Genomic DNA, 25,601 nt, shown 5'->3' with positions numbered 1-25,601 from the left:
AGCAAGCACCCTAGCAGTGAGTTATTATTATTAAAAATGTAACCATTAAATGACATCAAATCTTATTGTGAAGAGGTCACCCCCCTTTCACTCTTCCTGTCAGGGAAGAAATTTTCAGATGGGTTCTGCCGATTGAGGCTGTACCTCCCTTCCGGCGATAGGCACAGTGTGGCCGGGTGGGACCCAATGACTGTCCCTCTTGCAGATGTGCGTCTGGAGCTGTGTTTCCTGCGCTGGGATGAGGATGACTGTGGAGCTGCCCTGCCCGGCAAATACCGGATGGATGTGTGCTGCTGCTCCGTGGGGGCCGCATGGGGGGCTGCATGTGAGGCGTGCCCAGAGCCCGAGTCCCCGGCATTTGCCAGCCTGTGTCCCCGGGGGCTGGGCTTTGCCAGCAGGGACTTCCTGTCAGGCCAGCCCTTCTTTAAAGGTGCGTTTGGGCACAGGGAGCTGGAGGATGGGGAGGGGCCGCAGCACGGGCAAAGGGCAGGAGGTGGGAAAGCTCAGGAGGTGAGACATCCGCCAACTTAATGACAGTCAATGCTCCCGCACCCTAGATGTAAATGAGTGCAAAGCCTTCCCTGGCCTCTGTACACATGGCACCTGCCGCAATACCGTGGGCAGCTTCCGCTGCGCCTGTGCTGGGGGCTTCACCCTGGACGCCCAGGAAAGGAACTGCACAGGTACGTGCCTACCACTGCCCCTTTGGGAGGGGAGCTCCTGCAAGGAGGGGGACTACAAATTGGACGTGCAGCCAAGGCCTGTGTGTTTAAGCGCCTTTGTCGTGCCTGCTTTCCTGCTGTGTGACCAGTATAGGTCATCGTGCTCTCTGGGCCTCAGAGACCTTGAATATAAAACAAGGGGCTGGCAAAGGTGACCTCCAGAGGCCTCCAGGCAAGGTGGAAATTCCTGTTGTCGTCTGGTGTGCAGTCATGGCACCCTCATTCCCCTGCTCAGTTCAGTTCGGCAACTTGGCGTTCCTGGGCAGTCCTTCGTATCTACAGATATGGAGGCCCAGCCTGCACCATCTGTCTCCCCAGACATTGACGAGTGCCGCATCTCCCCTGACCTCTGTGGCCAGGGTGCCTGTGTTAATACCCCGGGCAGCTTCGAGTGTGAGTGTTTCCATGGCTACGAGAGTGGCTTCATGCTCATGAAGAACTGCATGGGTAGGTGGCTGTCCTGAGCAGGGCGATGCCCTGTGGGGCTTGGGGCTGAGCGAAGGGATGGTGGGGACGTTGCTGTGATGGGTGCAGGTGGAGGGGCAGGTGTGGGGAGAGCTGTGATCAGCTGGGACACAGTGAGTACAGACAACATGGGGCATCGTCCCCAAAGGACATCGGGTCTGGAGTGCGGAATTGAGGCCTGGGGACTGAGATTCCAGTGAATTCTCTCCAGGCGGGTGTAGCAAGAGAAGATGAGAGGGCCTGGGAGGGGGGAGACTCTTGCCCCTTCCTTCACTTTTTCTTGTGCTTCTACTCCGGAACTATAGAAAATTTGACATCAGAGAGCCGTCTTTCTCAGGCTTATGATCTAATGCAGAGATAGGTGTTCATAAAATAAATTGCCAGAGAAATGCAAAATGGCCACTGTTAGAAGCACTTGAAAGGGCCACTGGGGGATGTGTCCCATTTGTGGGGCTTGAGGTTGTGGCTAAGAGACGGAGAGTAAATGGGGTGCAGAGGGACCGAAAAAGGCCTGGAGAAAGAGCAGCACGTGCAGAGGCCCGGGGTGGACCTGGATAGAAACAGGCACGTGAGACTGGAGTGTGAGGAGGGTGGTGAGGTGGGCGGCTAGGTCCCTGCTCCCCGTGCTGATGCCTGGCTGGGCTGGGCCTCGCCTCCCTGCTGTGTCCTCCAAAGCCTCCTTCAGTGACTCCAGGAGTGTCAGCCTCGTGGTCCTGATTCTCCTGAGAATTCCAGCTTCCCTCCCTATCTGACGTGCTGCTTCTCCCGGCTCAAACTCCACTTCCCTGGGTCATCAGTGCCCCAAAGCGCCAGGCTTTCCTGGCTTCCTCTGCGGTGATGGGGCCGGGGTGCCACGGGGATAAGCTTCAAGAGCCATGTCATGCCCTCTTGTGTCCTCATCTTCATGCCAACTGTGTCCTTCCGCACTCCCAGATGTGGATGAGTGTGCACGGGACCCGCTGCTGTGTCGGGGAGGTACCTGCACCAACACGGACGGAAGCTACACATGTCAGTGCCCCCCTGGACATGCACTAGCGACCAAGGGCACGGCCTGTGAGGGTGAGTGTGCAGCACTGTGAGTGGGGGAGCCAGTGTGAGTGGTCAGAGGGAGGTAGATAATGAGTGAGTGTGTGTCTCTCTGAATATGTACTTATGTGTGAGTGTGCACGTGTGTCAGTGAGTCTGTGTGTGTGCACATGTGTATCAGCATGTCTTTGTGTTCGTGGCTGCACGCATAAGATAGTGGGAGTGTGTATTTGTGTGTGTGTCTGAATGTGAAAGTGGAAAACAAGTGTGCAAGTATGAGTCAGTGTATGTCTGTGAAATGTGACCGCATGTGTGTGAGATAGAGGGAGGGAGGGTTTGTGTGTGTGTGTGACCGTGCAAATGTGTGAGTGTGTATCTGTGAATGCACCTATGCAAGTAACTGTTTGCATGAGAGTGTTTGAGTGTGTAAGTGTGTCTACACAGGTGACATTCTCGTGTGCGTGCATGCAAGGGTTTTGAGCCTACATTAGTGTGCATGAGAATGTGGATATCTGGGTGTGTATTTACACAAGGGCGAGTATGTTTGCCAAGAGTGGGTATGAAGTGTGTTTGTGAGTCTGCGTGAGTGTGCGTATGGCTGTGAGTGTGTGTGTCTACTGAGGGTGATTGTGTTTATACGTGAGTGGGTGTGTTTGTGTGAGAGCCTATGTGAATGTGCAAGTGGGGGGTGTCTGGGTGTGCATATGTGGCTACCTAGGGGGAGTGTGTAAATGTGCGAGGATATGATTGTATGTCTTGGATGTGACTGTGTACCTGGGTGTGTTTGTGTGTGGACTCGCACCTACAGGGGTGTGTGGGTGCCCGTAGCATGAGCACATCATCATGCATGTGTGTCCGAGTGTCTCAGGGTCATGCAGATGGCCGAGGGGCACAGCCCATTGCTCTTTGCTCAGGCCCCCTCACCCATCTATGCACGCTGGGTCCCAGTCAGCCATGTGCTCCCCCCACAGACATCGACGAGTGCTCCCTGAGTGACGGCCTGTGTCCCCATGGCCAGTGTGTCAATGTCATTGGCTCCTTCCAGTGCTCCTGCCACACCGGCTTCCAGAGCACACCTAACCGAGGAGGCTGTGTGGGTGAGACTGCGCCCAGCTGCCGCACGTGGCGTCACCCCACCAGTCCCAACCTTAACCCCCTGACCCCAACTTCAACCTCCTGACCTCAGCTCCAGCTCCCAAATCAGCCCCATGCTTGACCCTGTCCCCCAGCCCTACCCTTCGCCCTCTGCCCTGCCCACTGCAGACACCAACGAATGTCTCACTGGGAACGGTGGGTGTGAAGTGCACTGTGTTAACACTGAGGGCAGCTACCGGTGTGGCTGTGGACACGGCTACTCACTGATGCTGGACGGCAGGGCATGTGCAGGTGGGTGGGCACAGCCCCCTCCCACTCCCACGGGGAGCCAACCTGGCCCGGCCCAGAGAAAGCCAGCCAAACATGGAACAGGCCACTGATCCTGTGGGAGGGTCCCTGGGGGCCCCCCTCCATCCCTGCCTGCCTGAAGCTTGGCCCCCATCCTGCTCCCCCAGACGTGAATGAGTGTGAAGAGAACCCGGACATCTGTGATGGCGGCCAGTGCACCAATGTGCCAGGGGGTCACCATTGTTTGTGCTATGATGGCTTCATGGCCACGTTGGACATGAGGACATGTGTTGGTAAGGAGCTGGAACTGTGAGGTGCTGTCAGAACACACATACCAGGACTCCACACCTTCCACAAGGTGGCAGACCAGGTCCCATCCCCATTACACACAGGCAAGGGAGAGCGGGCTTTGCAGCAGCACTAGGCGGTCTGCTAGTGGCCGCCAGTACCTTGAGTTCGCGCCAAAGTCCATGGAACGGTATTTACAGCAGCAGAGGCCCCTGAACCTTGCTCCTTAGAAGTACATTTGGTGAACACTGTGTCCCAATGCATACCAGAGGCTCGTGGCCTGTTCCCAGGGCCGTAATTTATGATAGCCACTGACCAGGGGGTTGTATGCAAAGGATGGTGTGCCAGAGGGAAAGACACTCGGAACTGTGTTCTCTGAGCCCTGCGTGGGGACCTGGGTGGTTTTGCTGTGATTACCATCCTCTCCTGGCTGCAGGTCAACACTGGGGAGCAATGTGTACTGGGTGCCCCATGGGGACAGAGCTGAGGGCCAAGTGGGGAATTTCCAGGAAGTCAAAATGTAATTCCCTCCCAAGAAGAGGTGCCGAGCCCAGGGCAGCTTAAAGAGTTCCAGATCCCAGGAGTCTTTAGGAAACACTTAAGAAAAGGGCCTTGGGACCAAAAAAATGTAGGCAATGCTGCCTATTTCATACCGTTCTTGCAGATCCCCATTGGCCTAAAGCCTCTGAAAAGGTCTGTGGGAGCAAATCTAGTTAGCTTTGTTTAACTCAGTGTTCTCTAAATGTATTTGGCCATAAAATCCTTTTTGGGATGCATGCCCAATATGTGCTGTGAAACACTGAGATGACACAGCTGCCCGACGGTGGGACCAGAGGGAGCTCCTCCCCGCCACCCCCCGGAGACAGGCAAAGAGGACACAGAAGATACGCATGGCAGGGCACTCAGCATTGCTGGTGCACCCCCTCCACCCTCACCTACTTCCTCTCCTGTCATACCGCAGACGTGAACGAGTGTGACCTGAACCCACACATCTGCCTCCACGGGGACTGTGAGAACACAAAGGGTTCCTTTGTCTGCCACTGCCAGCTGGGTTACGTCGTCAGGAAGGGGGCTACGGGCTGCTCCGGTGAGCTGGGAGTCGGCTGCACAGGGGAAGGTCTCTGAGGGGCCAGCTCAGGGGTCGTGGGGTCTGCCTCATCTCTCAGGGCAGAGCACGCCACATTTCCTTCTTAGAGGTCTCCACAGGTGGGGCTTGTGTTCGTGTTCCAGCAGAAACAGGACCAAATCGGGTGCCCCTGAGAATCTCCTCAGCCAACAGCTCAGTGGGAGTCCTGGAGTGTCCATGGCAGCCTTCCCAGGGCATGCGAGCTTGATGCTTTTCAGTGATAAGAGAGACCAACATGTCAGCATTGCAACAATCATTGTTTTAGCTTCCTAGGCTGCCATAACCAATTACCACAGTCCTGGTGGCTCAGAACTACCAAAATGTATTCTGTCTCTAGAGCAGGGGTGTCCAAACTGCGGCCCGTGATCCATTTTTTATTGGCCCGCAGCAAATTCCAAAAATATATTCAGTTTACTTAAATAAACCAGGTGAGGCAATACGTACTTCACCTCGAATGAGTGGCCCGGCTGTTTGTGTATTTTACCACATATGGCCCTTGGTGAAAAACGTTGAAAAAAGTTTGGACACTCCTGCTCTAGAGCAACAGTTCTGGAGGCCAGAAGACTGAAATCAAGGTGTCAGCGGGGTTGTTCCTTCTTAGGGGTTCAGAGGGAGAATCCGTCCCACGCCTTTCTCCTGGCTTCTGGTGGTGGCCATGACTTCTTGGTGTCCTTTGGCTTGTAAATGCGTCACTCCAATCTCTGCGTCCATCAGCACAGGGCGTTCTCCTCTGTCTGTCTCCAAATTTTCCTCTTTTTAAAGGACACCTGTCATTGCATTAAGGCCCACTATCATCCAGGATGACCTCATCTTAACTTGGGTACATCTACAAAGACCCTATTTCCAAATAAGTTCCCATTCTCAGGTTCCAAAAGTTAGGACTTGAACATATCTTTTGGGGGGTACAAGTCTACCTGAACAATTATGCAATTATTTTAACACATACCAGAATCAAACATTCCGTAACAGAGCATCAGATCCATGACTTCTTAGAGACTGTTGGTGTTGACATAAGATTTTCTTGTAAAATACCTTTACGTAAGTAAAAATGGGAGGCAGTGTAAAGAAACATTCAGTAACTAGTGGTTCTCTTAGGTGGTGTATGAACATTGTCAGTTATAAGGGTGATGCAAAATTGGCTGAGGATTGGAAATGCTGGTTTAGAAGGATATCCTGCTTTAAGAGGGTGCATGTACGTTAGGACAGTTACTCTTTTTTAAAATTTATTTTTCAGTTACGGTTGACATACACGATTGTATTAGTTTCAGATGTAGGCGAGTTACTCTGAGCGTCTGCCTTAAGTCTTGCTGCCATTTCAGACCATTTCTGAGGGCTGCTGGGAATCATGCCTGTTGGGTTTTGGGGTTCTCCTCTTGGGCTCTGGGTCAAGGTGGAAACACCTGGAGTGGTGGCGACATATCTGACTCAGCCCTGCCCTCAGGAGGCCCTTCCTCTTTCTGCTACTGCTATACTGAGTCTCCCCACTCTGCACTCGAAGCCCTATTTCTACGAGGCCCAGGCCTTGTGGGGGTGCTGTGTCCCCCTCCCCTCTCCTGGTTCTGCTCATCCTGTGACTGGGTCCCTCTTCTCTCAGATGTGGACGAATGTGAGCTAGGGGGACACAGCTGTGACAGCCACGCCTCCTGCCTCAATATCCCCGGGAGTTTCAGCTGCAGGTGCCAGCCAGGCTGGGTGGGGGATGGCTTCGAATGCCATGGTAAGTGCCTGGGGACAGGAGGTGTGGGCAGAGCAGCTGAGGTAGGTGGGAGGTAGGGCTGGGGGGAAAGGGTTCAGGGGTGCTCTTGGGGCCTGGCAGGGTCAAGATTGGAGGGTCTGCCTCCCGCATCCCCCCAATGCATCCACTCGTGGGCGCTCTGGGCCCTGTCTCCTGCAGACCTGGACGAATGCACCTTCCAGGAGCACCAGTGCAGCCCAAGCGCCAACTGCCTTAATGCCCCTGGCTCATACCACTGTGCCTGCCACCCGGGCTTTGCTGGGGATGGCTTCTTCTGCGAAGGTGAGATTGGGGAGGGGTGGGAGAACCGGAGGGGCCTAAGAGGGACAGCCTTGGGGACTGGGCTCTGAGGTGGCCATCGTGGACAGTTGGTTTCCTGACTCACGCTGACCCAGTGCTGTCTCCGTGGGTGCTGGGGAGGACATGCCTGTAGCCGGCGGGGCTGCAGGCCAGGCCGGGTCACCAGGGCAGCCTTCCCTGCTGGAGTCTGAATGCATGGCACCTTGTGGATGTGGGGAGCAGAAACACCTACTTAATGCTCAGTGAGCCTCCGCCCTGGATCCTGAGTGTCTAGGTCCCCCGCCTGCCCCTGGCGGAGGCCCCAGGGACCAGTCCCCTGCCTGTTGGCTCCCTGGTGCCGACTTGGTCACCTGGTTACCAAGTGGGAGTCTGAGTTCCCAGCGCTACTATCGCCTCATGTGACAGTGAAGGGTTCGAGTGACCAAGGCCATCTGCCTGCCCTGCATGGGTCTTGGCCAGCTGGTCCCCAGCCATCTGCCTCTCGGGACCCCTCAGACAGGGACGAATGTGCAGAGGACGTGGACCTCTGTGAGAACGGGCAGTGCCTTAATGCCCCCGGTGGGTACCGCTGCGAATGCGAGATGGGCTTCAACCCCGCAGAGGACCAGCGCACCTGCCAGGGTAAGGCCTGGGGTGGCCGGGGTGAGGACAGAGCCGGTGGGTCCCCGCAGGCAGGGCGGCCTGACCTGGCATCTCCACAGACGTGGATGAGTGCATCCTGGGAAACCTCTGTGTGTTCGGGAGCTGTGAGAACCTGCCTGGAATGTTCCGCTGCATCTGTGATGAGGGTTTTGAGCTGGACCGCAGTGGTGGCAACTGCACAGGTGTGGGGTCAGCGGGGTGGGGGTCCAGGGGGATGCAATAGTGGGGCTGGGAGGGGGCACAGCTCACTCTCTCACTGCCCTCAGGTTTCTTCTTAATGCGCTCTCCCGGGGTGGGCCTTGTCTGATTGATTGATCCCCGTTCTCATTAACGCACATTGTCGTCTGTCATCCCGTGAATTAATGCAGTAAATTAATGAATGAAGGCATATTAGCTCTACCACAGCCATCCAAATGGTATCCCACCTGTGTGTTTAAAATGGGGGTTGGCAAAATTTTTTAGTAAAGGGTCAGATAGCAAGTATTTTTGTTTCTGGGCCATACAGTCTCTGTCACAGCTATTCCACTCTGCTGTTGTAGCTCGAAAGCAGATGCAGGTGATATGAAATTGAATGGGCTTATACCAATAAAACTTTATTCACACAAACAAGCAGGGGGCTGGATCTGGCCCACAGGTGGTCATCTGCCAATGCATGGTTTGACAGCATGTTCTAAATGTTGGTTATGGGGCTGGGCAGACCCTGGAGGCTGCTGTCCCCTTGGCTTTCTTCCCAGGCGAGGACATGGCTTGCAGCCTGCTCCCCAACATGCAGGGATTTCGTTTCCTGGGAGGAAGGTGGGAGGGACGTGGGGTGAGGGAAGGCCCCCTGCTGATGGTGCCACCACCCTGCAGATGTCAATGAGTGTGCAGACCCGGTGAACTGCATCAACGGCCTGTGCGTCAACACCCCCGGCAGCTACCTTTGCAACTGCCCCCAGGATTTTGAGCTGAACCCCAGCGGGGTGGGCTGTGTGGGTGAGTATGCACTCAGCTCCGGCTGGGGTTCTGGAGTCCGTGAGCTGGATGGGACTATATCCTGGTCACCGTGGCCTGTCAACCTGTTCAAATCCACCTGCTCCTGACAAACAATACCTTTGCTGGCTCCCAGCTAGATTGATCGGCCCGGTCGCCTGTTGAGATACAGCCTTCTGCTGTAGGCACACACACAGACACAGACACACACACAGACACACTTCGTGATTTTCCTTGTTCAGAAACACCCATCACATACACACACACGCACACACACGTGCATGCATGCACAGAGGCCCCCCCCACACAGACACACATAGTCACACACATGCAGTTATACACAGTTATCCAAACACAGAGACACACAGTTGAACACACAGTTACACAGCCACACACAGAGACATATAGTTACACACACACAGTTACACATGAGCACACCGTTGCACACACAGAGACACACACAGTCACTCACAGATACACACTCACAGGCACATACACACACATGCACAGTCACACACACAGTGGTGCAAACACACACATGCACCATTTGCTAACCATCTCTCTTCTCTGCCATTTGCTAACCATCCCTTCTACCTGTTCAGACACCCGGGTTGGAAACTGTTTCCTGGACACGCACGACCGAGGGGACGGTGGCATTTCCTGCAGTGCTGAGATCGGGGTTGGCGTCACCCGGGCTTCCTGCTGTTGCTCTCTGGGCCGGGCCTGGGGCAACCCTTGCGAGCTGTGCCCGATGGCCAACACCAGTGAGTCCTGGGGGCTGGGGAACAGGCGAGCACTATGGCTTAAGCCACAGACACCTACGAGTCCCAGTCTGGGCCTCTCTGGGGCTTATGGGGTCATCTCTGCTAAGAGAGGGACACTGGGAACCAGAGAGGGTGGGGGCTTGCTCTGGGTCACACAGTGTATTCTCAGAAGTTCATTGTCTGGGCCTCTCTCCAAGGTATCTTTCTGCCATCCCTGCAAATTCTTCTCTGTGTGCTTATATATTCACTCAATCAGTCAAACAAATATCAAGGGTTCCTCTGTGCCCTTTGCCCTGGGTCTGGGGACCCAGCAAAGGTCAAGCCTTTGTTGTTAGGCACCTGTACACTGTACACTGCCTGTCACCTGTAAAACAACAGCCACAGGACTGAGAGTTGAGCTATTGTTTGAGACACAGTGATGGCTCAGGAGAAAGCCTGGAGAGGAAGGGATAAAGGAAGGCTTCCCAAGGCAGGAGGCTTGAATGAGGTTTTGAAGGACGAATAGGAGTTTTCTATGCAGAGCAGAGGGAAGGGTGTGCGATGCAGGGGAACAATACATGCAAAGGCCTCAGATGTAAACAGGAAGGCACCTGTTCACCTATTCAGGGGTGAGTGTGTGTGTGTGTGTGTGTGTGTGTGTGTGTGTGTGAGAGAGAGAGAGAGAGAGAGAGAGAAAGAGATGCAGGGAGGGAGGGTGGGAGCGAGGCCAGGGTATTCCTTTCATGTGAGAAACCTGAGATCACTCTAAGGTCTGGTTTTGGACCAGAAGGAATTAGGAATTCCTCCTCCCCACCCCCAGCTACTACCACACGATCCATCTGTTCATATGTTGAATTTAAACACATGTTTACACACACATACACGCACACACACACAAGTGCAGATACTGGACCCCCAGGACTGGCTAACGTCTCCTGGCCCCAAGCGGTTGAGGAGGTAAGGATGTAGTTGGTGCAGTAAAGGACTGCAGGACCTACTCCTGAGCCCTTCTTAGGGTCCTCCCCTCCCCTGCTTCCCCGGGGCTTTGCCAAAGTGCACTGCCCCACCCCCTTCACAAGAGCCTGTTTCCCTTGCAGCTGAGTACAGAACCTTGTGCCCAGGTGGCGAGGGTTTCCGGCCCAACCCCATCACTGTCATTTTGGAAGGTGAGTTCCTGGCAGACCATCCATCACACACCCACCAATTGACCTTTATTTCATCACTGCCTCACCAAAGTGCAGAGTTGGGCAGTTTTGGGGAGGCCCAGATCCTCCTGCCTAGAGGCCAGGCAGTGAGGCCAAACTGTGCTTTTAGCTTGTAGTGGATTTTTTGTGTTTTCTTTCAGCCATCTTTTCTTTCACCTGTTGGTTTATTCATCCATCCATCCAACCATCTATCCTTCCTTTTATTCATCCCCCATCCACCTATCTATCCATCTATCCATCCATCCTCCATCCATATATCCATTCCCCATGCATCCTTCATCTTTCCTTCTTTCCAACCATCCATCTATATCCGTATGTTCATCCATACATTTATTCATACACTCATCTACCATCCATCCATTCATCCATCTACTCACTTACCTACTCACCCAGCCATTCGTCCATCCATCCATCCATCCATCCACTCATTCATCTTTTTGTCCATTGACTCATTTGCTTATTCACCCCTCTGCTTTTCATATCCATCCATCCATCCATCTGTTCGTCCATCCACTCATTTACCTATCCATCCATTCATCTATCCATTCATCTCTCCATCCGTCTACCCATTCATTTATCCATCCATTCATCCACTCATCTACCCATCATACATTCATTCATCTACTAACCAATCCATCCATTTGCTCATCCATCTTCTCTATTGACCCACTTGCTTCTTCACTCATCCATTACTTTTTATATCTATCCATCCACTTATTTAAATATCCAGCTACCCATTCATTCATTTCCCATCCATCCATCCATCCATCCACTCATCTACTTCTTATCCATTCACACTCTTGCTTATTCACTCATCCACTGCTTTTCTTATCTATCCACCTACCCACCCATCCATGCATACATCTATACATCCTTTTATCCAGAAGGTATGATGAGATTGGAGAATTCCCTTGAGAGGAAACTATGTGATGGATGGATGGATGGATGGGCTAAAGGAAAAGGGGATGAATTCAGGGTGACACTGACACAAGAGAGTCTGGGTGTGGCCTCCAGGATAGGCGCTGGAATGAACCCTCCAAATATCTAACAGCTTCCAGGTGTTCCTGAAGAAGCAGGACTGAAGGAGCCCTAGGGAGCCCAGCGCCGGGCATGGGTGTCCCTGAGTCCTCTGCTTGGGTGTAGTTTCCAAGTCTGGCCTTCTCACTTCCTCACAGACATTGACGAGTGCCAGGAACTTCCAGGACTGTGCCAAGGGGGTGACTGTGTCAACACTTTTGGCAGCTTTCAATGCGAGTGCCCACCTGGCTACCACCTGCATGAGGACACCCGCATCTGCGAGGGTAAGCCTGGACCCGCCCCTGCCTTCCCTCCGTTGGAAGGGTGGGGAAAGCTTCACCACATGCCCTACTCTACACTCTGCTGCCTTCTCCCAGCCACCTGACCATCAACCTTCCCACTCAGCAATGACCTGGCTTTGCCACAGCAGTCATTCATGCCCTTCCTCCTTTGGGCAAAAGCTGACCAAGGCCCAGAGCCAAAACTGGGAAGGGAAAGACACAGAAGGAATGGGCCCACCTTTCCTTCAAGCATTACTTCACTTGCCTTCTTGTTGTTCTCATTTGAGCATCATAGAAATGACCAGCAGTTCACTGGTGTCTGTGACCGTGTGTCACCACTCTTGTGAGCGTCCTCATTTGTCATTCATTCATGACAACAGCCCCATGAGGGGGATATTCCCAATTATGATCCCATTTTTCAGATGTAACAACCGGGGCTTAAGGAGGTTAAGTGACTTTTTGAGAGGCACCAGCTAATAAGTAATGGAAACTGGCTTTGAACCCCGCCGTTCTGATCCCTGAGCCTGAACTCTTTAATGCAGTGTACTGAATTCATTCATTCATTTGTTCATTCATGCATTAATCCATTCTTTTTCTTTCAACAAAATTAGCGGGGCACCTACATCCAAACAGACTCCAACAACAGCTCACAAGGACAGCCTATCTTTTGCTCTGAGCAGCACTGTTTCAAAACTTAAAGAAATGGTGAAGGAAGGGAGAGATTAAAGATCGAAAGCGATTTTCTCTGTACATGGATATGGGAGCTGTCGATCCAGAATCAGAACTCAAAATGCTTGAAAAATATCTCATTCCTCCCATTCTCTCCCATCCCATAGAATATTAACAGAAAAAGAGACAATTGCCATCAGTAAATAATGGCGGTATGCCAAGTTTCTTGGCTGTCACAGGGTGGGGAGACTAACCTGAATGTTGACCTTGGCCATGCAGTCTTGTAGGGCCAGGTTGTGCCCTTGAAGCCTGCAGTCCTTGCAGCTCTTCCCAGCAGCCAGACTCAAGGGCCCTATACTATGAAGCCCCCTGGCTTGGTTTAATGCTCTGCCATCGTTATCTTCTTCATATAATTTCAACAATGAAGCCCTGGTTTTCATGTTACACTGAGCAAATTCTCTAGCCCATCCTTATTGAATAGTTTGTCTCACTTCTGGAATCACTGGGTCATATAGAAATTCTATGTGTGACTTTTTGAGGAACTGCCAAACTGTTTTCCACGGGAGCTGCACCATTTTCATTCCCACCATCAATGTATGACGGTTCTGGTTGCTCTACAACCTCACCAACATTTTTTCCCCATTGTTTAAAGTTGTACCATCCTAGTGGGTGTGAAGTAGTATCTCATTGCAATTTTAATTTGCATTTTCCTAATGACGAATGAGGTTGAGCATTTTTTCATGTGTTTATTAACCATTTGCTTATCTTTGTTGGAGAAATGTTTATTTCAGTTTTTTTGCCCATTTTTAAATTGGGTTGTTTGTCTTTTTGTTGTTGAGTTGGGAGAGTTCTTTATATATTCTGGATATAAGACTTGTCAGATATATGATTTGCAAATAGTTCTCCCATCCTGTGGTTGTCTTTTCACTTTCTTAATAGTATTCGTTGATACGTGCAAGTTTTAATTTTGATGAAGTCCAATTTATCTAGTTTGTGTTTATTTTTGTTTTTTTAGCTTGTGCTTTTGGTGTCATACCTAAGAATCAACTGCCAAATGCAAAGTCATTAAGATTTATGCCAATGTTTTCTTCTTAGAGTTTTGTAATTTTAGCTATTACATTTAGGTCTTCTATCAATTTTGAGTTTTTGTTTTGTATATGGTGTGAGGTAGGGGTCCAACTTTATTCTTTTGCATGTGAAAATCCAGTTGTCCCAGTGCCATTTGTTGAAGAGAATCTTCTTTCCCATCGAGTGGACTTGTCAGAAATCAATTGACTGTAGACATATGAGTTTGTTTCTGGACTCTAAATTCTAACCCCTTGATTTATCGGTCTATCCTTATGCCAGGACCACACTGTTTTGGTTACTGTAGCACTGTAAGTTTTGCAATTGGGAAGTGTGAATCCTCCAACTTTGTTTTTCTCGTTCCAAAATTGTTTTGGCTATTTGGCATCCCTTGCAATTCCAAATGAATTTTAGAATCAGCTTTTCCATTTCTGAAAAAAAAACAAAAACCAAAGAAGTCATTAGGATTTTGAAAGGAGTAATTACACTGAAACTGTAAATCGCTTTGGAGAGTACTGGCATCTTAAAAATAAGTCTTCTAATGTGTTACACAGGGTGTCTTTCCATTTATATAGGTCTTCTCAAATTTTTTTCTGTAATGTTTTATAGTTTTCAGTGTGTATCTTTCACCTCTTTTGTTAATTTTTTGGGTAGTATATAGAAATACAAGTGATGTTTGTGTGTGGATGTCATATCCTGCAATTATGCTGACCTCATTTATTAGCTCCAATAGTTTGTATTTTACGGATTCTTTAGGATTTCCTATGGATCAAATCCCCTAATTGTTGTAAGTTTTGGCTAGATTCCAGAGTCCTGCAAAAGTTGATTCTGTCTTTTTTTTTGCCAGCTCAATAGTTGTTTTTGTTGAGAAATGGAGCCCTGACGTTCCCTACTGTCATTTTTCAGTGACGTCACTTCTCGCACCCTAATATTCTGATACTTGTTTTTGTACAGCCCACTAAGAATACTTTTTACATTTTTAAAAATGAATCAAAAAATCAAAAGAATATATTGTGACACATGAAAATTACATGAAATTCACATTTCAGTGTCCATAAATCAAGTTTTATTGGCATACAGCCCATCTGTTGACCTATTATCTATGAATGCTTTTACACTATAATGGCAGAGTGAAGAGCTATGTCAGAGACCATGGTTTTGAGCATGAAACTGAAAATAATTTACTATGTGCCCTGTACAGAAAAAGTTTCCTGCCTCTGGGCTAGAGGATTGATCAGATTGAGAGTCAACTTTTTTTTTTCAAGTGCTAACCTAAAAGTAAAAGGCCTTTCAAAGTGAGAGGCAACAAGCCTTTACTTGAAATTTAAAAAAAAGAATAACTATTCAGGGAGCACTGATTCAAGCAAAAACCCAAATAGTGTTCTGTTTGGGAGACAAAGGCAAGGGGTATTGATGAGAAAGGGAAGGGTCACAATTACATCACTAGAAAGAAGGCATTTCTATTGGTGCAGGTAAGCTAACAATGTTTCTGATTTTCAGCCTATTGTTATTAGTCCAGGAGTCATCATATCTGCTTTCTTGTTATCCTTGCAAACAGTTGTTTGGGGCACAAAGTTGCATTAGGCCCAGTCCAAAGATTATTTTGCCCTGTTTTAATATCCAAAAGTTTGAGGCACCAGACGTGCACGGCAGTTTCTCTCGGATGGTAGCTCCAACTTTTAAAGTGGCTTCATTTATATTATTTTTTTTGACACAAGGATACATTATTCATAGGGCTCTTGCTTCCTATCACATCACATTAGGAAGCCCGTGGTTACCCCACTCAGTCATAATATAATTACTGCATGGGTTCAGGTCATATTTTTTCTTAATAGAAGTGGGATCATAGAAAACTTTTTTTTTCACGTAACACCATGTCGTATCTTTCCATGTCACTAAAATGTCTGCATTTTAAGCTAATCTTGATACCAAACTCAAGCCCATGTGAGGTGACTCCACCAGACCTGGATTGGGAGGTTATCCAGACAGTTCCTGGACGCTGTCCCTCCCTCCCCTACAGACATTGACGAATGCTCCATACACTCGGGCATCTGTGGCCCCGGTACCTGCTACAACACCCTGGGGAACTACACGTGTGTTTGCCCTGCGGAGTACCTGCCAGTGAATGGTGGCAACAACTGCATGGGTATGGAGTATGATGATGGGAGACTGGCTGTTGTGAAAGCATCACGTGGGTGTGGAAGAAACTTCTGGGAGTCTCCAAGCCTTGGAAGAGTGTGGAGAGACGTGTTTGGGGGAGGAGAGAGAGGACGGTGCATGTATTTGAGATGCTGGGACGCTGCAGTGAATAAGGCTTCAGGGCTCAGGGGCCCAGGGCTGTCAGGAATAGTTGTCCAGGTTGTGCACTGCCCAAAAAAGGCTAAAAAGTGAATGTCACTTTCAAGTATACTGGGGTAGAGATATCAAGCCAGTAATTTTCAAATGGATTCATGAATGAGTTCTGATTTGTCTGGCCCTGTCTTCCTCTGACTTGGGTGTCTCTTACTACACTTTTCTCCCCAACCCAACTGCAGACATGAGGAAGAGTGTCTGCTTCCGGCATTATAACGGCACATGTCAGAATGAACTGGCTTTTAACGTAACCCGGAAGATGTGCTGCTGCTCCTACAACATCGGCCAGGCCTGGAATAGACCCTGCCAGGCCTGCCCCACTCCTGCCAGTCGTGAGTGCCCTTCCCCCACCTTCTTTAAGCTTGGTGCTTTTAGTGTAATGTTTAAGGAGGCACACCCCACTTTGGGCTCCCTGATTAGTCTATGTTGTTCTTATGAGAGCTAAAGAATTTAAGTTATGTCCCAATGTATGGAAATCAATACTTTTTGCATGAGCAAGACATCCTTCTTTCCATGTCACAGATTTTGGGAATTCAGGATGGATTAGTGAGACTTTCATTTGTGGTAAAGGTCCTTGAAGACTCACAGACTATTTGGAGGGGTCAGTGAATGTCTGGGGCCAGGTCATAAAGCACAAGTGGTTACAGCAACCAGGAGAAGCTCTGGGGAAGATTGCTGAAAATGTTGGTCAGGATGAAGAGGGCTGTTCCAGGCAGGGAATAGCATGAGCAAAGGCCTGGAGGCAGGACTGAGCAGTAGATCATTTTGGCAGCTGAGACAAGGCCTATTAGAATAATCTAGCAGCCAGCCCATGTATCAGAAAGAGCTGCAGGAATGAAGCAGTGATTAGAAGGGGGCAACTAGAGGGTTATAGTTATATTAGTACTATTGACTGAATTTTTATGTTTGCCCAAAATTCATATGTTGAAACCCTAACCCATGGTGGTGTTTGGAGGTGGGGCCTTTGGGAGGTCATTAGTTCATGCAGGTAGAGTCCTCATGAATGGGATTAGTGCTCTTATAAGAAGAGACATGAGAGAGATTTTCTCTGTCATGTGAGGACACAACAAGGTGTCCATCTGCAAATCAGGAAGAGAGCCCTCACCAGACACTGAATATGCTGGTGCCTTGATCTGGGACTTCTAGCCTGCAGAACTGTGGGAAATTAATGTTGGTTGTTTAAGCCACCTCGTCTATGGTATTTTGTTATAGCACCCCAGACTGAGACAATTTGTTCTTTAGGCTGAAGTAACAAGTTAGCCTACCACATACTTGGTGGCTTAAAGAACCCAGAAAGTCAGAAATCAAAGTGTTGGCAGGGCCACACTCCCTCCAGAGGCTCAGAGAAGATTCTTCCTTGCCTCTTCCAGCATTTGGTGACTCCAGGTGTCTCTGTTAACTTGACCTGTAGCTGTATCACCCTGACCTCTGCCTTATCTCACATAGCTTCTCCCTGAGTCTCTGCGTGTCTCTCCTTATAAGGACACCAATCATTGCATTTAGTGCCGACCTCAATCCTGGACAACCTCGTCTTAACTTGATTACATCTGCGAAAACCCTATTTCCAAGAAAGATCCCATTCAGAGGTTGTGAGTGGACATGAACTTGGAGTAGGGGTCATTGTTCAACCCAGTGGAGTGAAATGGGTGGCAGTCATTACGGGGCATTCTGGGTACTGCTGGGCCCTGTTCTGGGTTCCAGGGATCAAGAATAAGGCATACCAATTCTGACCACAAGACTGTCAAGACAGATCCAATGTCACCAACAGGTTGTGTGCTGGGACTTAGGTACCTGCCTGGCCAGATCTTGTGCGCCTGAATCTGAGGTGCAAGTCTAATAACAAGGCAGATGTTCATACCAGCAAAGGGTGGCTGAGATTGGTCCGTTCTCATCACGATGCAGGCAGAAGAGTGAGGGCCAGGGCAGGGACCTAGGGACAGGTGGCAAGGTGGCATTGCCCAAATGCCTGTCCATCAGGTGGGTCCAGGGTCACGTACCCTTCCTGGGGATTGAGATTGGGCAGGATCTTGGTGTCAGCAGTGGGATGTAATTAGAGAGTGAATTACCTTGAAAGTGTTCTTAACCCATGGGTGGCGCCATCAGCTGTCTGGGGTCAGAGTGGCAGGTCAGGGGAAGCCTAAGGGACTCTTCCTTCCCTGTGGGCTGCCCTGAGTCCTCAAGGTTGAAATGGGCTATGCTAGGGAACAGCAAAGGAAACAGCCTATGCAAAGCTATGGTGGCCTGACAGAGCAGGGCATATCTGGATGTGTAATGACATCAATGTCACGGGAGGGCAGGAGACACTGTTGGCAGCAGGGTGGGGCCAGGAGGTACAAACTAAAGGGTCTGTTTTATGGTGAGGACATTGGGGTGTGGTTGGCGGGGCTCAGGCAGGGAAAAGATGAGGGAGGTCAAAGTGAGGGGAGGGAGAGAGATTAGTTACTAAAGGCCAAATGAGGCCTGGGCTCTCGGAATAGAGGAGGTGATGGGGGTTTGGGAAGAGGAGGGAGAGGGGGTGTCCTCCCAGGAAGCCTGCAGCCTGGCATCCCCACCCTGTTCTCCTTTGCCCAGTCGACTACGAGGTCCTGTGCGGAAACCAGGTGCCCGGCTTCATCATTGACATCCATACAGGGAAGCCCCTCGGTGAGTGGCCACTGCCCTCCAGCCCACAGCGCCAGGTCTCTGTCCCGTGAGTCCTGACTGCTCCCCTCCCCTCCCCTACAGTTCTTTCCCTTTCACCCTCCCCCACTCCATGCCCCCCTGCATTTCCAGACCCCCAGGCCAGGCCAGGAATCCTGCCCTCAAATTTAAGAAAAACAACAGTAGGAGTATTTTTATTATTGTTCATTTTTAAAACTTCTGGTAAAATAACACGTAAAATGGACCATTTTAACCATTCTTAAATGTTAGTTCAGTGGCACTAAGTGCACTCACATTGTTGCGGAACCATCACCACCATCCATCTCTAGGACTTTCTCATCTTCCCAAACTGACACTCTGTCCCCATAAAACACTCACTCCCGACCCACCTCCCCCAGCCCCCGGCCCCACCATCTACTTCCTGTCTCTATGAATCTGACCCGTCTGGGGACTTCATATAAGTGGAATCACACAGTATTTGTCCTTCTGTGTCTAGCTTATTTCACTGAGCATAATGTCCCCAAGGTTCATCCGGGTTGCAGCGATGTCACAGTCAAAACACTTCCTTTTTAAGTTAAACGAGGTTTTGTACAATTTAATACCTACATGCCAAATTTCAGCTGTGTGGTGTTTAATTGTGAGCCCATTTCCAGCTGTTTTCACCCCATGGATGTATTTTCCTTATTTTAAACAATTGGAACATGGCAGATAAGTTCTACTTCCCCTCCAGGCACCACCTCAAATCTAAGTCCCCTTCATACTCCCTTAGTGTTCCCATGCTTTATGCCCGGAGTATTTCTTTCTAGTTCTTTCTTTCTTTCTTTCTTTCTTTCTTTCTTTCTTTCTTTCTTTCTTTCTTTCTTTCTTTCTTTCTTTCTTTCTTTCTTTCTTTCTCTCTCTCTCTCTCTCTCTCTCTCTCTCTCTCTCTCTCTCTTTCTTTCTCTCTTTCTTCCTTTTTTATGAGTTTATGTTTATTTATTTATTTTTTAAAATTTAAGTTTATTGGGACAATTGCCAGCAAAATTACATAGATTTCAGGTGTATAACTCTGCACCACATTATCTAGTTCTTTCTTCATGCATTTAAATACACACAGAAGTTTCCCATTGAAAATGTGTGGCTTTCTTTTCTGGGGAGTTTGCCAGAAATTCTACGATTTCCCTACATATTGGTCTGTAACTTTCTTTTTGCACGCAGAAATAAGTTGTGAAGAATCGGCCAGATTACTGCATGTAGGCCTCCTTCCCCTTTGGCCCTGCTGTCTAGTATATTCTATGTGTAGACATGTCCCGGGTCACAAGCCAGTCCCCCACAGAGGATGAGCATTTAGGTGTGCCCAGGTTCTTTTTTTTTACATATAATAGCTTTATTGAAATATAATTCACATACTGTACACTTCATCATTTAAAGTACACAATTCAGTGTGGTGGGTTTTTTTGTATATAATAGACCCTTGAACATCATTGGGGTTAGGGGTGCCTCATATAACTTTCAACTCCCCAAATTCCCCAGAATTTTAGCTACTGTGGACTGGAAGCCTTACCAATAACCAACAGTCGAGGAACACGTATTTTGTATGTTATATATATATTAATACTGTGCTCTTACAATAAAGTAAGCTAGAGACAAGAAAATGTCATAAAGAAAATCATAAGGAAGAGAAAATACATTTACAGTATCTATTGGTATAAAAAACCCGTGTATAATTGCAGTTCAAACCTGTGTTGTTGAAGGGTCAGCTGTGTACACACAGTTGTGCTGCCATCCCCTCAATCTAAATTGAGAACATGTCTATCACGCAAAGAGAGACCCAGGCGTCATATCAGTCATTCCCCATTCTGTTCTCCCCCAGCCGCTGGCAACCATGATTCTACTTTCCATCTCTGGCTGTGCCTCTTCTAGACATTTCATGTAAATAGAATCGTGAAATGTGACCTTGAGTGTCTGGCATCTCTCATGAGCACCGTGTGTTCAAGATCCATTCACGTTGTACTGAGTGTCAGTGCTTCCTTCCTTTTGAAGGCCGAGTAATATTCCAGAGCGTGGGTGGGCCACATTGTGCTATCCATTCACCCATTCACATTTCCAGCTTCTTGCAAACATTGTCCCAGGACCTCCCCGTGCAGCTTCCTGCTGACGTGCGGGCTGCTTTCTTCCAGCAGAGCCCTCAAAGCAGGCTTGCTGGGCCACAGCAAATGTGAATTTAGTTGTGGAAGACTCTCATCCCTGCTCTAGGCTTTCCTCTCTCATCCTGATCCCATTTTGGCTACAGCAGGATTTTTCCAGCGTGTGCTGGTGTGGGGCTGCTTCTCCCAGACCGTGGTCCCTTAGCTCAGGGTCCCCAGGTGTTCCCGGGGGCTAGGCTGCCCCTGATGCTGGTGCCCTCCCCAGACATCGATGAGTGCGGGGAGATCCCTGCCATCTGTGCCAGCGGCGTCTGCATCAACCAGATCGGGAGCTTCCGCTGCGAGTGCCCCACGGGTTTCAGCTACAACAGCGTGCTGCTGATCTGCGAAGGTGCCACCTCCCTGGCCTTCCCATCCCTGGGTGGGATGCTTTACCCCCACGCCGTACCTTCTGGGCACATCATTTAAGCTATGTAAAACTCAGTTTCTCCCTCTGTTTAATGGGGCTCACGCCTTTTCGAGGGGCTCCATCCCACATAACCACCCTCACTCTGGTACTGGCTGCTCCGGAGGGTCCCCCCCCCACCTCGAAGCCGGGGGCTGGTTTTAGGATTTGATTCTGGCAGGGAAGGTGTCTCCTTCACCCGTCCCTGTTGGCATATTCCCCAGACATGGACGAATGTGCCAGCGGGGAGAGCCCCTGCCAACAGAGTGCCGACTGCATCAATATCCCTGGCAGCTACCGCTGCAAGTGCACCCGAGGGTACAAGCTGTTGCCAGGCGGGGCTTGTGTGGGTAAGCAGGGACCCCAGCAGGTGCAGGGGACGGAGGTAAGGGAGTGGGATATGAGACAAAGCCAGGCTCTGTCCACTGTGACTAGGGTAGGGCATGGCTCTGTCCGGGGCTTTCTCCTTGGCTGGAGTTTGGGCTGGTGGGGGTGCTGACAGCTTCTGTTCACGGGAGCAATGAGGGTGATGTGGCAGGGAAAGATAGCTTGGTGCTAGCAGCAGCTTGAATAGGGGGCTTGCAGGCAGCTGCTGGCTTTCCCATCGCAGCCTGCAAAGGCTTAGGAAACACTGGAGTGGTGGTCCTGGGGACACCACACTGCCCGCCCTTTTCCAGGACGGAACGAGTGTCAGGAGATCCCGAATGTTTGTAGCCACGGTGACTGTGTGGACACAGAGGGCAGCTACGCATGCCTATGTCACCGTGGCTTCCGGGCCTCGGTGGACCAGACCCTGTGCATGGGTGAGAGCCCCTTCCTGCCCCCCTTTGCAGACCAAGCGGCCAAGAATCTATACCTTCTCTGGGGTGGAGACAGTGCTTCCATCCGTCCTGGCACTTAAGAAATTGGGAAAATGACTTATTCACCTCCTTGTGCCTCAGTTTTCCCATCAGTAAAATGGGAACACTAAATAATACCAAGGGTGCTTCCCAGCCCCTCACTGCCCGAGCTGCTCATTGCCCTGGGTGAGCTGGGCAGGGATCGGGGGCTTTGCTCTGACAGACATCGATGAGTGTGACCGGCAGCCATGTGGAAATGGGACCTGTAAGAACATCGTCGGCTCCTACAACTGCCTCTGCTTCCCTGGCTTTGTGATGACACACAACGGAGTTTGCATGGGTGAGTCATGCAGGCTGGCAGACAGACCTCAGTGTACCCCACTGAGAAGCGGGCCCATGGCTTGAGGGTGTCCCTTTGAAGTAAAGGTTCTTGCTCCAGGAATCCATTCAGAAAAACCCCCAGGAGACTGAAAATGAGTCAACGGCAAAGTTTCCCACACTTCTTTAGTTATCAGGTACCAGGGATCCCTCACTAGAGCTTACACTCAGGTGGATGGCAGGCAGATGGATAGTAGAGAGAGGAAGGTGAAGGTTGAAGCAAGAGCTGGGTGCTGTGAAGCTGGCACTTTAGCTCAGTGGTTAAAAGCATGGATTCCAAGGTCAGGTGGCGTAAGTTCAAATCCCAGCTTTGCCACCTACCAGCTGTGTGACCATAGACAAGTCATTTACCTCTCTGTGCTATAGTTTCCTCCTTGGTAAAATGGAGATTAATAGTAGTAACTACCTGTATTAATAGCAGACCAAATAGACTTGTGAACAAGGAATATTATCAGAGATAAGGAGAGACATATATTGATTAAGGGGTCATTTCTCTGAGAAGACATTACAATCATAAATGCATATGCATCCAACAATAGAGCTTCAAAACAAATGAAATAAAAATTGACAAAACTGAAAAAGAAATAGGCAAATCTACATTATAATTGGAGACTTTGACACTCCTCCCTCAGTAATAGAGGGAACAAATACAAAATCAGTATGTGTATAGAATATTTGAACAATGCTATTAACCACATAGACCTGACTGATATTCCTAGAACATTCCAGAAAACACATTCTTCTCAAGTGCACATGGACATTCACCAGGAAATATAGTTTGGGCCATAAAACAAACCTTAACAAATTTGAAAGAACTGAAGTCACACAGGGTAAGTCCTCAGGATATAATGGAGTTAAACCAGAAATCAGTCACAGAAGGATATCCATAAAATCCTCATATATTTGGAAATTAAACAGTATAGTCCTAAAGAATCCATAGGTCAAAGAAAAAATAAGGGGATTTAGAAAATGTTCTAAAATAAGTGATGAAAACACAATACAAAATGTGTGAGATGCAGTCAAGGGAGTACCTAAAGGCAAAGTCATAGCATTAAAAGCTCATATTGGAAAATATTGGTATCTGCCTCTTAGAATAGTTGCAAGGCTAATATACAGAGCCTGGCATGTGAGTGCTCCATATATTGAAGTCATCTCAACTTCTTTGTGGATGGAAGTGCAAGGGAGGCTCAGAGCCTCGGTGCTATGGGTGATCCCATTTGCCCGTCTCCCCTTTGCAGATGTAAATGAGTGCACCACCCTGGCAGGGCAGGTGTGTCGATTTGGCCAGTGCCTCAACACAGCTGGCTCCTTTCACTGCCTCTGCCAGGATGGCTTTGAGCTCACAGCTGATGGGAAGAACTGTATGGGTGAGTCTTGCACGGTGCTGGGAGCCATCTCAGCTAGCCCCTACTCCTACATGCGGTTGGTACTTGTGCACGATCATGGTTCCATTTCATAATCATACATTTATTTTAAGGTATGAAAAAAAGAAATAAAACCAGCACATTATAGCCATGTTTTCCTAGGGTTTGCAGCTGAGAGTGAGGCTATTTTAAATATCTAAGTTTAACAAAATACAGAATAATAGAGGTGCTCAGTGGATGCCATGGAAACTATGAAAGGTGGTTCAAGATTAGGAATCTTGCTCCCTCTTTCCCTGGACACCACTTTGCTCCATCCATGACCCCCACCAAGACTCAGAATATCTATCCCTACCTGTCCTTGTTTTTCTGAGTCTCAGCCCTTCTTTGGCCGCCCCAGGACTGCCACAGAGAAGGCTTGTTCTGGGGCCCCATCGGGCACTGACTATAAGCGCTGGTCCTGGTTCCAGGCAAGCCCCCTGCCGTCAGCTGGTGCTGGGACCCCTCCTTCTCTCCACAGATGCCAACGAGTGTCTCAGCCTCGCAGGAACCTGCCTGCCAGGCACTTGCCAGAACCTAGAGGGCTCCTTCCGCTGCATCTGTCCCTCCGGCTTCCAAGTGCAGATTGACCACTGTATCGGTGAGTGTCCAGCCCCACTTCCCAGCTCTGGAGCCAGAGAGGCCTCTGTTCCCCACCTGTAACACTGGCACGTCAACTGGGATCGTGGTGATGGTGGAGACACACAGAATAGGACCTAATGCAGATCCATACAGTATGATGAGCACTCCATAAACTGAATTATTAGGATTGTTTTGGGGCTCCAGGCTGATGGCTCACTCTCGGGCCCACAGGCTTCCTTGTGAATCCTATAAAATGGTCATGGGTGTGGGGTCTCACTGTAAGATTTCCCAAACAGAACTCACTCGATGCATGGTGGGCAAGGTCCAGTCTGGCCCGAGTTCCACTGGTGTAATCCCCCATCTAGGTGACTGTACAGTGTGGGCTAACCTAGACCAGTCTAGCCTGGCCTCCACCAATCTAATCCATCTCAGCTAGCCTTATACAACCTCGGCTAACTTAGACCCTTCTGGCCTCGTACAGTGTGGGTTAACCTTACCAGTCTGGTCTGACCATCTCTGGTCTATTTCATCTGGGCTAGCCTAATACAGTGTGAACTAACTCCATCCAGTGTAGGCTAAATTTATCTAGTCTTGGTTACTTTTTACAAAATTTGTCTGTAAAGATGAACTTTTCCTGATCATGACCCCTACCCTGAAGTCACCTTCCAGGAAAGACCCCTCACATTACCTCCCCGTTGCTCTGGCTCATACTGAGCCCCGGGGCCACTGCGTCGGGTCAGTTCCTGGGCCCCCACTCTGTCTATCCCTCCTGACAGCTGAGGCTGCACCACTCTGGTGGAGGTCCTGCTCGCACCCCACCCAGTTTATGTCCCTGCCCCTCTAGACATCGACGAGTGCTCAGAGGAGCCCAACCTCTGCCTCTTTGGCACCTGTACCAACAGCCCCGGGAGTTTCCAGTGCCTCTGTCCGCCTGGCTTTGTCCTCTCTGACAATGGACGCCGTTGCTTTGGTGAGTCTGGGGCTGGAGAGCACACAGGGCTCCATAAAGAGGAGAGAGGTAGGGTGGGGAAGATTCAGAACAGCCAGAAAAGGGGACTGCAGTTTCTTGCACCAATCTCTTGGACCTTTTCCAGGCAGAGGGCCTTTTCTGCATTAGTGGGGTTGTCCTGATCCAACCAACCTCTTGGCCAGATAGGTCCTTTCTATGGAGGGCGAACCTGGTCCAGTCTGGGCTAACTT

General features: G+C 49.7%; 1 protein-coding gene across 7 annotated transcripts in view; it reads left to right on the top strand.

Annotated features, from left to right (window-relative positions):
• Window positions 1–25,601, top strand: part of FBN3 (fibrillin 3) — a 57,876-nt gene that overhangs the window by 16,816 nt on the left and 15,459 nt on the right. For 6 of the 7 annotated variants that reach the window (XR_013995079.1, XM_081075992.1, XM_081075993.1 and 3 more), the window contains 26 exons: window positions 206–430; window positions 558–683; window positions 1,041–1,169; window positions 2,121–2,246; window positions 3,185–3,310; window positions 3,477–3,599; window positions 3,764–3,889; window positions 4,846–4,971; window positions 6,605–6,727; window positions 6,905–7,027; window positions 7,541–7,666; window positions 7,747–7,869; window positions 8,540–8,662; window positions 9,262–9,423; window positions 10,500–10,568; window positions 11,783–11,908; window positions 15,660–15,785; window positions 16,174–16,323; window positions 18,563–18,634; window positions 21,023–21,148; window positions 21,427–21,552; window positions 21,880–22,005; window positions 22,265–22,381; window positions 23,658–23,786; window positions 24,301–24,420; window positions 25,246–25,371. Coding sequence is in view for 6 of the 7 variants with exons in the window: in XM_081075992.1 (XP_080932118.1) it covers window positions 206–430; window positions 558–683; window positions 1,041–1,169; window positions 2,121–2,246; window positions 3,185–3,310; window positions 3,477–3,599; window positions 3,764–3,889; window positions 4,846–4,971; window positions 6,605–6,727; window positions 6,905–7,027; window positions 7,541–7,666; window positions 7,747–7,869; window positions 8,540–8,662; window positions 9,262–9,423; window positions 10,500–10,568; window positions 11,783–11,908; window positions 15,660–15,785; window positions 16,174–16,323; window positions 18,563–18,634; window positions 21,023–21,148; window positions 21,427–21,552; window positions 21,880–22,005; window positions 22,265–22,381; window positions 23,658–23,786; window positions 24,301–24,420; window positions 25,246–25,371 (3,300 nt within the window). In the remaining variant the exon portion in view is untranslated. The remainder of the gene's footprint in view (window positions 1–205; window positions 431–557; window positions 684–1,040; window positions 1,170–2,120; window positions 2,247–3,184; window positions 3,311–3,476; window positions 3,600–3,763; window positions 3,890–4,845; window positions 4,972–6,604; window positions 6,728–6,904; window positions 7,028–7,540; window positions 7,667–7,746; window positions 7,870–8,539; window positions 8,663–9,261; window positions 9,424–10,499; window positions 10,569–11,782; window positions 11,909–15,659; window positions 15,786–16,173; window positions 16,324–18,562; window positions 18,635–21,022; window positions 21,149–21,426; window positions 21,553–21,879; window positions 22,006–22,264; window positions 22,382–23,657; window positions 23,787–24,300; window positions 24,421–25,245; window positions 25,372–25,601) is intronic. The other variant, XM_081075991.1, reaches the window with a different exon arrangement.

This window comes from Rhinolophus hipposideros (genome assembly GCF_964194185.1).
Source record: "Rhinolophus hipposideros genome assembly, chromosome: 16".
Taxonomy (NCBI): Eukaryota; Metazoa; Chordata; class Mammalia; order Chiroptera; family Rhinolophidae; genus Rhinolophus; species Rhinolophus hipposideros.
Note: the sequence above shows the minus strand (reverse complement) of the source record. Positions and strands in the feature narration are given on the sequence as shown.